We start from the raw sequence: 18,022 nt of genomic DNA on the forward strand, positions 1-18,022 counted from the left end.
ACAATAATTCTTTTGGAGGAGAAAAATTCTTTGGGGTTCCCCAAAAACAGCCTGATGAGGACCAAGAATGCACAGTGCCCACAGAATGCTGATTGAAGAGAAACCAATAAATCAGGGGAAATAGAGCATCCTGTACAAGGGGCCATGGCTCGCTGAAGGGAATCCTGAACAGGAGTTTCACTGAACACCATTTTGTTACAATTCAGTTTTAAATTTTATGGCACTCAAGGCTGGATTATTGACAACAGCAAGAAATATCTGCAGCTTGAGGAAAATAGGGTGATGGGGGAGCATATTGTATAGTATACGGTAATCTGTGTTGCACATCCAAACTGTTAGCAGTGCACTATCATCTGCACTTGCAATCAAAATTATTCAACCCCCATTACAAATCAGGTTTATTATCAAAATGTACAGTCTTTCAGCTGTTTGCAATGAGCAAATCATACAAAAGCAATTTAAATAGCTCAACATAATGATGGATGCTTCAAGTGGTTTCCCCAAATTCAGCTGAAATTGCAACACAGACTTCTCCAGTCTCACTATTATTCAACCCCCTGAACAGAATCCCACCCAAAAGCACAAATACAACAGGTGTTGTCTCAAGGGCTTCATTGTTTGTATCCGTAGTGTTGAGCTTTTTACTTGCTTTTGTTTGATTTGCTCATTGCAAACAGCTGAAAGTGTGTAGATTTTGATAATAAAACCGATTTGCAATGGGGGTCGAATAATTTCGATTGCAACTACCTTCCCTCAAAACCCCACGGTTGCATCTAAAGGCTCTACAAAGGACTGACAAAGGGCATAAATACTATGGCTAACTGGTCATCTGGATAGTTTGATTTGCAGTATATAACTACGTTAGGTCCATTATTTTCAGTAGGTCTGCTCTGAATTAAACTTAGTTGAATACCACTCTGTATATGGGGTGGTTTCTTGCAAGCCGCTTGAGTTTCATACAAAGAAAAGCAATGTATATGTTTTAAAATACACAAATAAAGGAATCCTAATAAGTGAATCTCTTAACAGTAACTTAGCCTGTAGCCTTTTCATTTACACTCCTGCCCCAAGGTAGCAAATGCTGAGAAGCTGACCAGGGCTCTTTAAACCTTAAAGGCCATTGCCATTTGCTGCCTTCTTCCAGACCAATGAGTGCCGGAGATATATGGAATGGCAGTCTTCTTTGGTGATCACTCGTAGCCAAGTAAGATTGTCTTCCATAAACACGGTTTTAACAATGAGTCCGTAAGTGACTGGAGGCCAATTCTGGACCCACACGTCCTTCCACAGTGGGGACATTTGTTTCCAGACGGGAGTTGATCTCGGTGTGGATTTGCCAAGTGTGCCTTCCTTTTAGCACATTTCTCCCTTGCGTCCTGAGTTCAAGTGTCTTCAAACCCCATGACACCTTTGGTAAAGGCTGTTCTCCAATTGGAGCGCTCACAGGCAAGTGTATCCCAATTGTTGGTGTTTATACTACATTTTTTTAGATTTGCCTCGAGAGAGTCTTTACGCCTCTTTTGTTGACCACCAGCATTACACTTTCAATTTTTAAGTTCGGAATAGAATAGTTGCTTTGGAAGAAGATAATCCGCACAACATGACCAGTCCAACGAAGTTGATGTTGAAGAATCATTGCTTCAACACTGGTGATCTTTGCTTCTGGTATTAGTTCTTCCCAAGTGATGTGTAACAATTTTCAGAGACACCGTTGATGGAATCTTTTGAGGAGTTAGAGATGGTGTTTATAAGTGGTCCATGTTTCACAAGCATATAGTAAGGTGGTAGTACAATAGCTTTGTAAACAAGCATTTTGGTTTCCCTGCGAATGTCCCGGTCCTCAAACACTTCAATTCACTCCGCCCGCGCTTGAGGCATCTCACCCCTTCTTCCCGCCCCCAACCTTGTATTGCGCTCATTGGGCACAGATCACCGAGTCGTCGGTTGGTTGGCTGGCCGTGAGCGGCGGCTCCAACGGCCAATCGGCTTTTAAAGACCGCCCGGGAGCCCTGCCTGAGGAAATCACAAGCGCGGGGCTCCAGCTCCGCTCGCAGTTGAGGAGCGCGTTGCTTAGCATCCGCTAGGCCGTTGGTCGCCGCCGTTCCCGCCACCATGTTTCAGGGACCCGAGACCGACTCGGCGAAACCCAGCTCCAGGTAAATGTGCTCGTTCCTCTGAGGAAGAGCGGCCTTCGCTTGGGGGAGGGGAGGGGCGGGGAGGAGACGCCAGACGCCGGACGCCGGGGTCCCTCGCTCCGTTTCCCGCCCTTGTGGCTGAGGGGAGGCTTCTCAGGGGCGGAAGCTGGTGACTTGGCGGAGCCACCTCGCTGCAAACGAGGCGGGGGGCAGAGAACGCCGTTTTTTAAAGGCATGTTGTGGGTTGTAAAAGCAGACCGAGGGGGACGCTTTCGATTCGAATTAAAGCCGTGCATTTCCAGTTCGGCCTCGCTGCGCTTTGAGAGTGGGGGTGGGGGTGTGGCAATATGCCGGTTCAGGTAGGAGGCCTTCTGGTGCCGTCGGAAACCGGATTTCTTACCTAGCGCTGAGGCTGCATTATTTTGCAGGCATACATGGGAGTAACCCTGATGAAACTGCCTGGCTTGCTTCTGAGTAAAATACATCTGTAAGGGGTGTGGCGGAGGTTTGGGGGTTTTTTTCGTTTTGTTTTAAAGAGAACAAAAGCTTTTATGGTGCCCGCCCTTTTCACTAGCCTGCTCAAGCAAAATAAAGGAAGGTTATACTTATATTTTTGGGTGGTGTTTTATTTTTAAAAAATGTCTTGCCTGTCTCTTTCCCCCCAGCAGAAAAACTTAAGGTGACTGACGAAAGTTTTAAATACGGAATCTGAATACACCAAATCAAGGCAACAATGCTGATCCACATTGTTTGGCAGTCATAAGGATTCTAGTGATAATGTATGGTGCTGTTTCTGAACTCCCCTCTGAAATGGTATACTGTATACGTAGATGGAAACTTAATGCGTTCGCACCCAAAATGCTGTATTAAACATCCCAAGGCCTGTCTGAGAAAGAAAGTATAGCACTGATGCCTAGAATTAGCTTTGTTGTGGTTGCAACTGGAGTATTCGTGATAAGGTGTCCTGCCTTTCTTCTGCTTCCTCTGGCCATGCCCGTGTGTGGGTGGAATGAGTTGGTTTTGATTTTGCCTATTCTTGGAGTCGATAAATGGATTTGTCCTTGTCTGGAGCATGTATTGCATATAAATGAAATTGATTCAGGTTACCGGGAGAGAAGAAACCAACTGCACTGAGTTAGACCTCTTACTACTTCCACTGGATCTCCTTTTTACCTGTGTCTAGTATAGTAATCGGGACGCGGGTGGCGCTGTGGGTTAAACCACAGAGCCGAGGATTTGCCGATCAGAAGGTCAGCAGTTCGAATCCCCGCGACGGGGTGAGCTCCCGTTGCTTGGTCCCTGCTCCTGCCAACCTAGCAGTTCGAAAGCACGTCAGAGTGCAAGTAGATAAATAGGTACCGCTCCGGCGGGAAGGTAAACGGCATTTCCGTGTGCTGCTCTGGTTCTCCAGAAGTGGCTTAGTCATGCTGGCCACATGACCCGGAAGCTGTACACCGGCTCCCTCGGCCAATAAAGCGAGATGAGCGCCGCAACCCCAGAGTCGGTCACGACTGGACCTAATGGTCAGGGGTCCCTTTACCTTTACCTAGTATAGTAATCACTTGGATTGCTTTGAATGCTGAACTTCCTTTGTGAATTAACCACCCCATGTGTGTGTGTGAGAGAGAGTGTGTTATGCTCATTTGACAATTCATTTATATGTCACATTTATTGTGCAAGAATCACACAGCTTTTATTGGTAGGTCCCTATAATTTCTGTCTGTCCTCACCTAAGAGACTTGGGAGTTGCTGAAACCTGGCTGCTGATAGGCTTCTATTCAGTTCATGCAAAATGTTTTCCTAAGAGAAGCCTGTTTGCCACATAACTCAGTATATGATGCAATATGGCCTAGATGATGCCAGATGTACTGACTGCCCTACCCAGGTCTTCCAAATAAATACTAACTCTCTACTAGACCACACTGGGTCTTCTCTGAACTTTGTTTGCTGTGTCTGTCCATGTGCATTGCTTTGTATGCAGAACACTTTGGTGCCTATAAGTTGGAAGTGTCTTGGGACTCGAACACTGGTTTCTATAATGGCAGTGGAACTATTGTAGCAGAGATTGTTTTACATGCTAAGGTAACCTTCCCCAGGAATCTAGTCAAGAGTTGTAGTCTAAAACATCTGGTGGGTGCCAGTTAAGGGAAGGCTGCTGTAGGGTGTGCATTCAATTAGTGGCTCCAGTGTCCAACCCCAAGTACCACCAACTCTATTCATATCAGTAGCTATGCTAGAAGGTACAGAGTTGTATGTATGGAAGAAGTAATGCCTTTAGGTATATGATTTGCTGGCATTTAGTGTGTGTGTGTGTGTGTGTGTGTGTGTGTGAGAGAGAGAGAGAGAGAGAGAGAGAGGGGCTAGTTTCCTACTTCACAATTACTTAATCTCAAAGTGGTCCTGATAGATTGCTGACCTAAACTTCAATGCAGCTGCTTAATCTCCAAAATAAACATTGAATATTTTAATTGTACATGGACTGGCGATTAGAATTGTAAGTACCTATATATTTCTACTATTGCCATGATACGTAACTTCATGGATGTGGATCAGTCTGTTGAGATTTGAATAACAGACTCATTAGCACTCCTCCTCCTCCTTTTGGAGCCCTTTGGGGTTTAATAATTCATGCCACCCAGTGTTTCAGAATAGATTTTTGCTGTAGGAGGTGGCTGCTGTGCTTAAAGGGCACCAGACCGCACTGTCTGGTATGATTTTTTTTCAGGAAGGCTCAGTTGTGACACCAGGCTCTGTTTTCCAGAAGCCAAAACTCACTTTGAAGTCAACATCTTGCTGCGTTCCTCTACCTTTATAGAGTTTTGCTTCTTACCAGAGACATAAAATATTAATTCTAAAACTGCCTATTAATCTCTGCTTCAACCAACCCAACCTAGAGTTCTTGACTTTTCCCATGAAGCAATAACCTTGGAGAAAGCCTGGATCCTGTCTCTCCTCTCCTCCTCCATCCCCATAACTTAGATTAGCATATGTAGACAGACTTTGATAACAAAGGATTACTTAAATCAAATCTTGCCACCTGAACACACACTAGTTAGAAAGTAGTGCAGTGTTTCCCAACCGGTGTTCCGCGGCACACTAGTGTGCCGCGAGACGTTGCCTGGTGTGCCGTGGGAGGGAGGCGGGCGAGTCGGGCGGCGAGAGGCGGGGCGGCGGCGGCGAGGAGAGGCCGCCCAGCGCGGGGCTCTCGCCGTCTGCCTGCCTGGCTGCCTGCGTGGCGCTGACGTCACGGGGCTGTAACGTGCCCCACATAGGCACACGTGGCGGCGAGCGAGCTCCCTCCCACATCCCATCGCCGCTCGCTTTGGCCGGCCTACTGGGCTGTCGCAGGCGGAAGGCCTGCGCATGCGCGAGGTTTTCGCGCCTTCGGGATTCCCTTCACGCCTTCCTCCTCCCGGGTCCTTGAGAGCGCGGGAAGCGGCAGCACGAGACCGGCCTTGAGCCTGGTAGGTATTGCGCTTGCCAAGGCAGTCATTTGGGAAATGAAAACTTGCAAAGCAAGCAACCAGTTCAATCTGAAGTACGTGTATGCTTAATATCCTGTATCTGAAACCTGTTCTGCCCCCTCCCCCACACTTGGTGCCATTTTCATCTACACATGCAGCAGAGTAAGTTGACCCAGAATAGTACCAATTCAGATGGCAGATGGGAGAATGACAGTGCTGAATGCTTTCCCATGTAGAACAGTCCCTGCAAATAAAAACCCAGCATATTTGGAAGAGGGCCTAACCATTACCTTCTAAGCTGTTACTATTATTATTTTTTTTTTTACATAAGTAAAAGTTTATATATAGTCAATATAGGCACAGAGTTAATTTTTTAAACATTTTCTAATGGTGGTGTGCCTCGAGATTTTTTTCATGAAACAAGTGTGCCTTTGCCCAAAAAAGGTTGGGAAACACTGAAGTAGTGTATCATTTGAGTGACATCATTATTTTGGATATCAGTGATTATTTTTTTAAAAAATTGTCTATATGTTCTTTTGCACAAGGTGACTCATCATAATGTAACAATATATGCATACTGTATTGGTGTCAGGAAGAATTTTGAAATTTAGTGGATTTTTTACATTATCAATGCTCAAGGAACTTACTCTTGGTGTTTGCAATACTATGAGGACATCATGCTTATTGAAAGCACAAGGGATTGGGATTGAATTTTCTGACTCAGAGGTCAGCTCTGGAATACATGAGGTAAGAGATTCAAGAAGAGCCTGCTGGATCAGGGCAGCGGCCGACCAGATGCCTGTGGGAAACTCACAAGCAGAATTTAAGCACACAAGAACTCTCCTCTCCTGTGAGTTTCCTGCAATGGATATTCAAAAGCGTTGCTGCCTCCAAGTGTAGAGGCAGAGCATAGCCATCATGGCAACTAGCCCTTGATAGCCCTCACCTACATGAATTTCTCCAATCCTTCAAAGCTACCTAGGTTGATGGCCATCACTGGCTCCTATGGGAGCAATGGCTGTAGTTTAACTGTTGTGAATCTTCCAACATTAAGCTTCATTAGATGTCCATGAGAAAATATTGTCTCTAGTCACTTTCTCCATGCCATGCATAATTTTATAAACTTTTATTGTATTACCTCTTACCGTATTTTTCCATGTATAAGACTATATTTTTTCCTAAATTTTTAAAAAATTTTAAAATTTTTAAAATAAAAAGTTTAAAATAATGGGTCGTCTTATACATGGATAATGCATTTTCTTAATTTTGAGTCCCCCAAAATAGGGGGCATCTTATAAATGGAAAAATATGGCACTTGCCTTTTTTCTGAACTAAAAATTCCTTGGATCATTTTGGTTGCTGTTTTCTGAACCTTTTAGAGGTGAGGTGACCAGAACTGTGCACAGTATTCCAAATGCAATCACACCATAGATTTGTGTAAGGGCATTATGATTTTGGTAGCTTATTTAAAATTCCTTTCCTAATACTCTCTAGCATAAAATTCACCTTTTTCACTGCTGCTGTTCACTGGGGTGACATTTTCATTGAACTATCTATTACAACCCCAATATGTCATTTTGGGCCCATTACTGCCAGTTCAGACCATATGCATGTATATGTGTAAATAAGATCCCCCCCAAAACATGCACCACTTTAATCTAGCTTACCCGGAATTGCATTTGCCATTTTACTGCCCATTCAATCAGTTTGGAAAAGTTATTTTGGAGCTCTTCATAATCTGTCTTTCTTCCATTGGCCCTGAATGATTTAGTATACACTTGGCCACTTCACTTCTCACTCTCAACTCTAGGTTGTTTACGAACATGTTAAAAAGCACAGGTTGCAATACCAATCCTTGGGGGACTCCACTTTCTGCATCTTTGCTTTGTCCAATTTTAAAAATTTGTGGTCCACAAGAGGATCCCTCCCCTTATTCCTTGATGGCTAAGCTTCCTGAGGAGACCTTAGTGAGGTACTGGTTCAGGCACTGGGATCTGCCCTATTCTGTTGTGAAGACACAGGCAAATAATTCATTCAACTTCTCCATATCCTCCTTTCACATTCCTTTTACTACCTTGTCATCCAAGGTTCGAACTGTCTTCCTAGATGGTTTCCTGATATGAATTTATTTAAAGAACTCCTTGTTGGTCTTAATATTTTTAGCAGTACATTCCTCAGAATTTTTTTTAAGCATTCCTTGCTTGCACTTTTTTGCTCAAGTTTTTGTTCCTTTTTGTTCTCTTCAGAATTGTGTATGCAGTAGCATTTCCAGCTAAAGAGGAACAGTCTGCCACTACCTTCATAGGATATGGCAAAGAAAAATAATGGGTTCTATATGCAATACAATAATCATATCAATGAAACTTTAGATGTAAAAAAAATCACTAAAATTGGCAGTCATTAAAGAGCAGCAGAGTTCTGTATTAAAAGTCTGTTTAAAATGAAAATATTTCAGCCTGGGAGACAGTATGAGACCTTGTCTCCCCATAGACTATTGGATGGAACAGCAGTCTCCCAGCATCACCTTCTGGGACTGATCTTCCAAGAATGTAAGGAGTCACTGTAAAACAATATGCCAGTCTTCCCAGCTTCCTCAGCAAGATACTGTTTCATCACTAAGGTGACTAAGGCACTTTCCGTTCCAAGGAGAAACCTTGTACAGAGTGATATTTCCTAATGGTTACCTGGATCTAAACCTTACTACTTCAGGAGGGAATTCATTGCAGCCTCTTTCCAGGACTGTAGGAACCACCCCATTTCCTCAAGCAATTTGGGATTTGTGTGTCAACTAGTGTCAAACAGCCTATATTTCTGAAAGGACTTGTGCTCATTGTATGATGCTTTCTTTCTGAATTTGTTTCTGCTTCTTGAAAATATTCATGCAGAATTTGCAATGAAAACCCTCTCTGTTGTGTATACAATGTGTATCTTCAGTCAGGCACACTCATGTTACTGTTGCAATGCTTGGAACTGTGGTGTTGGAACAGTGCCTAAATGTGTAGTTCACTGATCTCAGATATGATACTGACGCTTTTAATCAGACAGCCTTTTGTGGTCCAAAATGCAATCTTCAAGTATTTATTTTCATTTATTTTGTTTTTGCATTTATATCCAATGTTTCCTCTAGGGAGGTTAGGGGGGCTTATTTGGTTCTCCCACTCCCTATTTTATTCTTTCAACAAGCCTGTGAGGCTGAGAGATGGTGATTGACCCAAGGTTCCCTTGTGAACTCAAATAATAGTGAGGATTACATACGCTTCAGGTTACATACGCTTCAGGTTACAGACTCCGCTAACCCAGAAATAGTGCTTCAGGTTGAGAACTTTGCTTCAGGATGAGAACAGAAATCAGGCTCCGGTGGTGCGGCAGCAGCAGGAGGCCCCATTAGCTAAAGTGGTGCTTCAGGTTAAGAACAGTTTCAGGTTAAGTACGGACCTCCGGAACGAATTAAGTACTTAACCTGAGGTACCACCATATTGTGAAATTGCTTCAAGAGTGCAAATGTTTGCATAGATATTGACTATTTATATGGAACCAGCTTGATACTTAAGCCAGCAATATAGGGTCAAAACTTGTAGTTTCGTTGTGCATGTATTGTACTGAGTTGCTGTCCTAGCTACCTCTTATCTGGTCATTTACAATGCATTCTTTAATGTCATTTGCATTCCATTCCCTGCAAACCTTGGCCTTGTTCTGGAATGTTTCTTTCCACAGAAAGCTGAATAGCAGATTGCAACAGTCTTAACAATATGTGTATATGCTGCTGTGCTAGTCACGTAACACCACCAGGCAATAGAAGTACTGGTGTTGGACTGGTGTAAATTAAGATTTTCTGTTTCTTGAGATGCCCTTATTTTGGCTGGTGAGATCTGGGCTTTATTTGTTTTTTGGTCTCTGTGTCACATTCAGATTTTGAACTCCATATCTCTTAGCAACGTTTGAGAAATCTAAGCCAATACAAAACCCTAATCTGTTATAATATAACTGTTCCTTTTCCCAAATGCAGCAGTCAAATATCTCATATTTTGATTAAAAATGCTTGTGGATGGAGATAATAATAATCCAGTAAACTAATAACAAAAATACACTTCATATACATCTTGGCATACTGCTGTGAAGTAGACTTCAAAATGGAAAGAATTTTAATAAGCCTATAAAAGGGTGTGGACAAGTTTGTAAGGAGTAAATGCATTCACTCTTGTTCAGTTTGAATTTGGGTGTGGTAATGACCTCACCCAACAATGGGGAAATATCCATCAAGAAGCATCAAGCCAAACTGCTTATTGGTGCCTGATATGCTATTCACAGACCTAGTTTGCGGATTCCCACCCCCCTTTTTTTATCGAGAAGTATGTACATTTATAAATTATTTGCCCTCTTTAAACTTATCCTGATCACCATATTCTTTATGCATTTAAGCTATGGGTAGGCAACCTAAGGCCCATGGGCCACAAGCGACATGGGGGTTGTTTAACCGGCCCACGAGCTGCCCCCAAACTGAGCCGCCTGCTCAGTGAGTCCCCGTGTGCTGCGCTAAACCAGCGTGGCGTGGGGACTCGCTTTCGTGGCACCGGAAATTGCGTCTGCACAGGTGCCGGAAATCGTGTATGCTCAGGCACCAAAAATTGCGCAGGCGCTCACAATCCAGCCCACGGAGGGATCTCTGCTGGAGTGAACTGGCCCAGGCGAGGTAAACCTTGCAGACCCCTAATTTAAGCAAAACATTTAAGCAAAGTTTAATTTTGTAGAGACGAAGTTAATAGGATGTGTAGGCTGACGGTATGCAACATTTGAACCATTAAGGTTTCTGCTTCCTACTAACAGAGAGTTATTTCTTTCCCCTCTCTCATAACCTTTGGATAAATCTCTCCATAGACTTGTCTGGTTTCACATTGCCTGTTTTCACTTATATAATTCAGACTGGACACTATCTGTGCTCTTGGCTGACTATCATTTATTTTCTGTAAACAGGGTCCTGCAACCTCCTGGAGGAAGTTCCAGCAATCTCTTTGGAAGCCCAGAAGAAGTCAACTCCTCTTTCAGGCCGCACAGAATGACATCTAACATATTTGGAGGAGCTGAAGAAACTTCAAACGTTTCAAAGAGAACAAACCCTCCAGGTGAGAGTCATCTTCCTGAGGAACTCTATGTAAGGGAGTGGCAGGTTTGGCTTTGCCTGCGAATACATAACCTATACTTTGTCTACCTCTATTCTAGCAGAGTTTTACCATATTGTATCGCCATTGAAAGCCTCTGTATATTTCAGACTATCCTTGTTAATCAAAGAAGTGCTTAGGTTGTGTTCGGCCAATATTTTGCATGCAAGAGATGAATTGCACTGCTTTGCTAACTGATGTAATTCAGCCTGACAAACAGATGTTTTATCAGTTTGCACAATCTTGCCGCATAGATTGCATCTTACAAATGGAGATTGCAAGTGTGTGCTTTGGCAGATGGGGACCAAACCAGTAATTCAACCCTGGAAAGGTTGCATAATAAAACTTGATGAAAATGATCATTTAAATATGGTGGCAACAGATTGCAGTGCATACCACCCTCACCCAAATACCACTGTTGTGCCAAGGATGTGGTAAGATATGGTGTTTGATCTCATACCACCTAGGCTGGCTGATACTAAAAGCACAGGTTTATAATTGATATTGGACTTCTAAACGTTGAGGTGTGTGGGATGTAGGACTCAAGCTTTCTGTTTATGGTAGTAACATATCATCTTTCAGCTGTGGTATTTAGACAGTGCTGCATTAAATGGTGGCTTAGGCAGAAGCAGTTCTTGGCACTCTCCCAGTGAACAAAGAGGCTACTTTTTAATAAATTGTATAAAGCAATTTGAACAATGGGCTTCAGTTTTAGAGCATGAAGGTGAGTCAAAATATTTCTAGAAGCTTGTCCATGCATGTTCATTTCCATACTGCTGGCGTCTGCATCCACTTGCAAACATTGTTGCAGCATATAGCTGTTCTTATTGCAGTATTGTGTGACATTGGAAATCAAGTGGAATAAACTTTCCTGGAATGATCTCACGCATAACAAATGCTACAGTCAGTGCTAGCTGGGCAGCTTGTCTAGCAGTGGAACCTTTTACACATTAGACATCTTCAAATCATCTTTTGGTTGATTCCCAGCCTATTAGGTTAATAGTCAGTGCACATTGCACAGGGAAACTAAATTGAATCCATTGAAAATACAAACAGTGCTGATAATGGACTGACTCCTGGAGCTTATCATGAGCTACTTGGAAGAATCTGAAGGAGAAGTTCTTAGTAACTTCCACTAGTACTGCTGTCTTGCAGGTGGGAAGGACAGTGGAATATTTGAGGACCATAAACCTAATCCTTCTCGTCATCTTGCAAATCCACCTGGTGGAAAAACAAGCAATATTTTTGGGTCTCCACAGCCTGTCGACATTGTCAAAGCTCACCCAAACAAACCCAAGGTAACTGTATTGTAGATTTTGCCCATTTCCTTTTCCTTTTTTCTTTTTAATAAAGCCACAGGAGAACTCAGATCAGATCATAGGAAGAACGATCTGTGTAAATGAAGCAGCCATGCATTCATTTGTATCATTGAGGTTGCTGAATCTCAGGGCCCCTGGGTATGGAATTGAGAAGCTTTTGATTCATTGCATTCATTCCTGATCATGCTGACCCAGCCTTCTGTCCACTGCAAAGTGTTGAATTAGATTGCACATCTATCTAGAAGAAACGTTGACCACTGTGAGATGAGGATGCTGGACTAGATGAGCCAGTGGCCTGCTCCAGCAGTCTCTTAAGTTCTTATAATAAGCAGAATCCCTTCTGCCTCATGTGTGGAAGACAACCCTGCAGAAATGCAAGCTACGTGCTAGAAGTTCTGCCCTTAAAAAGAGAGAATGGTAGCAGAAATTGCTTGCCTTTCTTGCTTGAAGGAAGGCTAAGCAAACCTAGAGTTGCTTTTTTTAAAGGGGCAATACATTCCCAAAGAACTTGGTTTTTTAAAAGTGGTTTTCCCCTTACAGGATCATGCTGTTATCCTGAATGACAGAGGGGATGTGCCACAAGAACTAAAACCAAAAGGTAAGTGGAACAAGTTTTCTGGGAAGCAGATTTCCAAAGCATGGGTTATCTTTTAAAACTAGTATGAAATCAAAACAGAATGAAAAGCTAAGAGCAGAATGAAAAACATTTTCATACATATAAAAGTCAGGTGTAACACATCCGATCCACTGAAAGACGCCAAAAATATCTAAATCTCTCCAGACTAAGGGACAAAAGCCAGGGTATAAAGAAACATTCTTATCTGGTGCCTGAAAGTAAATAGTGATAGTGTCAGGCTGTAGGTCACTTTGTGACACTCCTCTGTGTGTCAAAAGTAACAAATAATAATAGTGTGTGCAAGCAAGACTTCTGTGGCTGATCTTGAGGCCCCAGGAAGCTCGTAATTGTAGGCATTCTGTCAACTGCAGATGCCTAATACAGCTTGTGGGTGGCTATAGGGAGATAGAATCTAGACAAACATTGAGGACTTAACCTATCTCTTCAGTATATGTGGGATGAACAAAATTCCCGGAAGGCTTGTTAAAATGAGATTTATCAGAATCCACAAAAAACACTTTTAGGTTGAAGAGGGTTTTTTTTATTTTCCAAAGAAACCAATCTTTGGTATGTTAACTTTCTAATGGGAAAATGACTTGGTCAGCTGCTGGCTCTGTCAGCAGCTTCTTAGATGCTACTTACCCACAGTTACAGCATTCAGTGCCATAAGTAGAAAAGCAAGAAGCTCTTTGGAATGAACTAAGAGTCCTTTAAAGGCTTCAGCAAAATAGTCAAAGATTCTTCAGAAATCTTCAGCTTCACAACAGCTTGAATTTGAGCTGAAATATTACTGAGAATTTTTTATTTCTGTTACAAGAAATTGAATATGAAAATGCACCTCTGACTGCAATTTTTTAATATATGGATGTGATGTACAAGGTGCCATATATTGCCTGGCTATTATCTTGAAGGGTAGTTCTTCTAGATTTGAACAGTTTGACCAAATGACTTAGAAACTCAAAGTTAATCTAGATCCCTTAAGGGATGTCTCCCATTTTCCCTATGTAGGTAAAAATCCCATCAGAAGCAGATGCATTCAATAAATTGACATGCTTGCATTGTTTTCAACTTTGCTTACCAATAATTCCTTACTAATTTGGTTGAGGATCTTTTAAAATGTGGAGAGTGAAATGGATTTGCTTGGCTTATTTTGTGTGTGGGTACAGTACAACCTCAACTTACCACTGCCCCTACTTGCGGACAATCCAACTCGTAACCGCAGCAAACCCGGAAGTAAATACTGGGTTTGCTGCAATTCGTGCACATGCAGAAGCAGCTGCCGCTGTCTGCACATGTGCAGAACGGCACTGCCGCTGAATGCGCACACACAGAACGGCACTTCTCCCAGCGACCCGGATCGACTCACGAATGGACCTTTAGAACGGATTCCGTACGTGAGTAGAGACTCCACTGTACCTGTAAAGAGTTACAATTTGAAGAGATCCCTGCATCTGAATTTCCTTTAAAAAAACAACCCTGTATCTTCTGAATTTTATAAAAAGCATTCAGTGCATCTTCTAAAAGTACAGAATAGATTCTCCACAATTCAGTCTTCCTATAACTATATGAGAATATTCTGGAATGGGTTGCTGTTCCGCTGGATGCCAGAGCTAAGCCTGATACAAATAATATGTATCTGATCTGAGCTTCTGTCTACCAGTGTGTATTACCATCTCCTGCTAAGCTAAATGTCTGAGATTACTACTTCTTAATTGCTGATTATTATACAGTCGGTAGCACTAACCTTGTGCTAAGTCATTCCCTCTGCCATGAATTCATGGCTTAAGCTATACTTTCTCCTGGATATGGCTTACCACTAAGAAGTAGATGAGCATAGTTCTTGATGAGCTGCACAGGGCTCGGGGACCACTCTGTAGGTGACAGATTGTTCACCGGTTGTTTCTATAGGCATTCCAGTATGGATGAGTCAAGGGCAGTATCCAATTTTTATTTGAAGAACTGATTTTTTCTGGGGGTTTGTTTGTTTGTTATATTCAATATTTGACACAGCTATTATTATTCCAGATCAATAAACCTAAATGAAAAGACTTGTGGAGAGAGGAATATAAGCCACAAGTATTTAGTGTGTGTCTATCTGCAGTTGTGTCAGTATCTGTTCCTTAAAGGCCTGGGAATGGCCTTCACACACTTTCATAATACTTTTTTTGTCCCCATTATAGTGGCCTGCTTGGTGGGCTGATTTAATACATTTTTTAAAGGCGTTTGTGTGTGTGCATGTGTTCAGTACTGGGTGCCTTTCCATGCTCCTTGTAAAGCTTTTTTAGCAGAGTATTCTTGGGGAGCAGCATTTCACAATGCTTCCGCAGCATACATGACACAACTATCACCTTGTTAACATGGAAATAAAGTGCTAACGGGGGGCTGAACGAAGTGCAGCTGGGTAAAATACATGTAATGCAATCTATAATTGTCATAAGACTGGGTGAATATTCTGGCATGGCCACCTGACAACATATCTTAATTTACAATTACAGAAGACCAAAGACCACAGGTGGAAGATACAAGTGAAAAGAGAGAGCCACAGAAGAAGGAGAGCACCAAAGAGCCTGGACCCAAAATGGATGATCATGAGCCCAGGCTAGGGCCACGGCCACGATCACACAACAAAGTCCTCAACCCTCCTGGGGGCAAATCCAGCATTGCCTTCTATTAAGGAAAGTGTTCTCTTCCCTCCCCCCTCCCCACAATGGAGTCAGCACAGAAACAGTTTTCAAGGTTTGAACCAGAAGTTTAGCCTCCTGCTGCTTGAAGAAAGAGCCACTTAGTGGTTTGGCATATTCAGTATGTGGCAGAAGTTAGCTTGAGCTTCTCTGGCTTTTAAAGTTGCAGAACAGACTTCTGAGAGTACCCTGAGCTCATGCACTTCTGAGGCAGAATATTGTTTCCTTGATGCACAGATTAGGTAATATAGCCCTGAAGGGATTTTATTTGTGCTAGATAAGGAGAAAGGATGGTCTAAACTCTGACTAAAGATCTTCCTGTGGACTAGAACTGCCCTTCATCATCTTGTAAAAGAGGGAGAACCTTACTAAGCAAGCAGATCCTCTTCTGGAGAGTAATTGTAGTCAAAATGTATTGTGCAAGAATTCATTTTTTGAACTCTTGAAAGTCTTCAACCTTTTGGCTAGTTAAGGAAGGTGCAAGTTGAATGACAATATATTTGCAGTTGTGGATGGCACAGAATGATCTGAAAATTCAGCCAAACCACTCTTGTCTATAATCAGACCTTGAATCTTGCCCAATGAGATGGTTAAGAATATAGTGTTCTACCCCATAATTAGCCTCCAACAGAAGCTGTTTGTACTCAAGGTTCTTTCTGCCCTATAAGGGTCTAGTCTTATCTAATTCTGTGCTGACTCTGTTAGACTATTTGCCTTCCCTCCTTATTGACCACTTCGTCCTATAATTTGGGTAGTTTTCAACTCCTCTTCCCCAGAGACAGCACCTTTAGCTATGCTGAGTGAGGCTGCAGCTGCTGTGCTGCCCACCCTATTTTTCTAGTTCTCCCCACCTTGTCCACCACCAGTACTTCAGAATTGAAAGTCCTGATTGTAGCAGGCAGAGGAGAACCTGGAGAAAGGCTGCAGAGGCTGGAGCCCTGGTTATTGCAGTTAAAAGTATAAATAACGTATTGGTGACCCCATCTGGAAGCACGGACTATCCCACCTGGTTACTTCTTTGCATTGTAGCTGCCTTGAGACTTCTGTTTGTCTCTTTCACTCACTCCATCCAATTGGGGATGGTTCCTGGATTTTTGCAATACAATACTCCTGGTGCACAGACTTCAGATTTTTTTTGCAATATCTTTGTATTGTTTTCTGGAATTTTATTATGTGGGTTTAGGGGGTGGGAGGGGCTCTTAAACTTCATGTATTTAGATTCCTGACCAGCTGTACTTTAAGACTTGTTCTTTTTTTAAAAACATCAAGTGCAGTGGCTTGCCTTTAGAACTCCCATTATATATAGAAGTTCATCAGGCTTGCCAAAGAACTAGTGGCCTTTCATGCAAAATGGCTCTAGGTACCAGCAGAAAACATTTTGCAAATGGGTTCTGAGAAACAAGCTCTGTGCCAGATATTAAAAGTAGCTTGGAGTTCTGTCCAAGTTATTGTTTTGACTAAAAAGTCACCTCTACTGGGGAAGAAAAATTATTCATCGCCATTCTTCAAAAATGTGTAGCACCTCAAAAGAAAAAGAGGGAAACCCCACAGTAGAACAGGGAATAAGAGTTTGGTGTGGGGTGGATGATGAGCTTTGTGGTGGATTTGTTCTAAAAAGGTGCAACATGGGAAGAATTGGCTCAAACTTGCTTCTCTGGCAGTATTTGCATTGTGTTATGGACTTCCTCTTGTCTAAAGCATCAAGCTTTACCTGGGGCTGAAGTATTAAAAGGTGCATTTTCACCAGTGCCTCTGTTTTGGATAGCAGTTTTCCAGCAAAGCCTTAAATTATTACTGATTTAATTATACCTGTGCCATTATTTTTCTCAAGGGGTGCCTGGGGAGTACACTATGTATCCAGAAAGGATACTTTTATTATTAAAAAAAGGTGGGGTTAATGAAAATTCAGAATGTGTTGAATCATGTACTACTCAATAAACAGCTGCATTTTGTCACTTCATTATCGTGTGCCAAGGCTGTGAGTCCTAATAGTGTTCTTTTGTGTCTTAAATCACCTTGTGTGTTTAAATCACCAATACTGAGACATGTGGACTACCAAATGTCCCATTAAAATAACTCTGGTGGACATATTTATATAGTGCCATCCATCTGTACTGTACTGGGTAATTTTAAGCAGAAAGTAAATACAATTCCCTGTCCTGACAAGTTTGTAATGAAATTATGGATGAATGCATCCATTTCTTGGCAGAGAATAAAATTCAAATATTGTTTGAAATAGAAAGTATCTTAATTCAGAATCAAGAGATTCAGGTGTCTGTCTGTACAATCAACACTTGCAAGGAGGGCCTTTTCTAGTTGGAAGTTGCCACACCTGTGGTTCATAGCTCAAATTCATGCTACCATTCTTCTAAATGACATTTCTCTGTCCCTTCAAAACCATCCTCTCAAAAAATCCATCTCTTCTGTGAAGCATGTTTGGCACAACCTCTTCAATTCCTACTGTGCCTTAGCCCCAAATACTTGCAACTGAATGAACTGCATATCATTTGTTTACCTCATCCCCATCCTTCTTCAGTTTCCCCTTTGTCAACTTTGTAAGCATCTTAGAAAAGGGACCTATCCTTTTGTACTCAGTGAAGCACCATCCAATTTGGCTATGCAAGTTATCAGAAGAGTTCCCCATGCTTTGC

At 42.3% G+C, this 18,022-nt stretch overlaps 1 protein-coding gene across 2 annotated transcripts; it reads left to right on the forward strand.

The window, feature by feature from the left end:
- Positions 1 to 1,990: 1,990 nt before the first annotated feature.
- On the forward strand, positions 1,991 to 17,331 carry JPT2 (Jupiter microtubule associated homolog 2). Of its 2 annotated transcripts, none has more exons than XM_028705255.2 (5): positions 1,991 to 2,156; positions 10,571 to 10,719; positions 11,911 to 12,053; positions 12,615 to 12,672; positions 15,186 to 17,331. In XM_028705255.2, exons 1-5 carry the CDS (start codon positions 2,113 to 2,115, stop codon positions 15,362 to 15,364), a joined length of 573 nt encoding a protein of 190 aa, XP_028561088.2. In that variant the 5' UTR covers positions 1,991 to 2,112; the 3' UTR covers positions 15,365 to 17,331. The 2 variants fall into 2 exon arrangements, with proteins under 2 accessions (XP_028561088.2, XP_028561089.2); XM_028705256.2 differs by lacking the exon at positions 1,991 to 2,156 and adding an exon at positions 2,891 to 2,914.
- The last annotated feature ends 691 nt before the right edge of the window (positions 17,332 to 18,022 follow it).

This window comes from Podarcis muralis, chromosome 14 (genome assembly GCF_964188315.1).
Source record: "Podarcis muralis chromosome 14, rPodMur119.hap1.1, whole genome shotgun sequence".
NCBI classification, from domain to species: Eukaryota; Metazoa; Chordata; class Lepidosauria; order Squamata; family Lacertidae; genus Podarcis; species Podarcis muralis.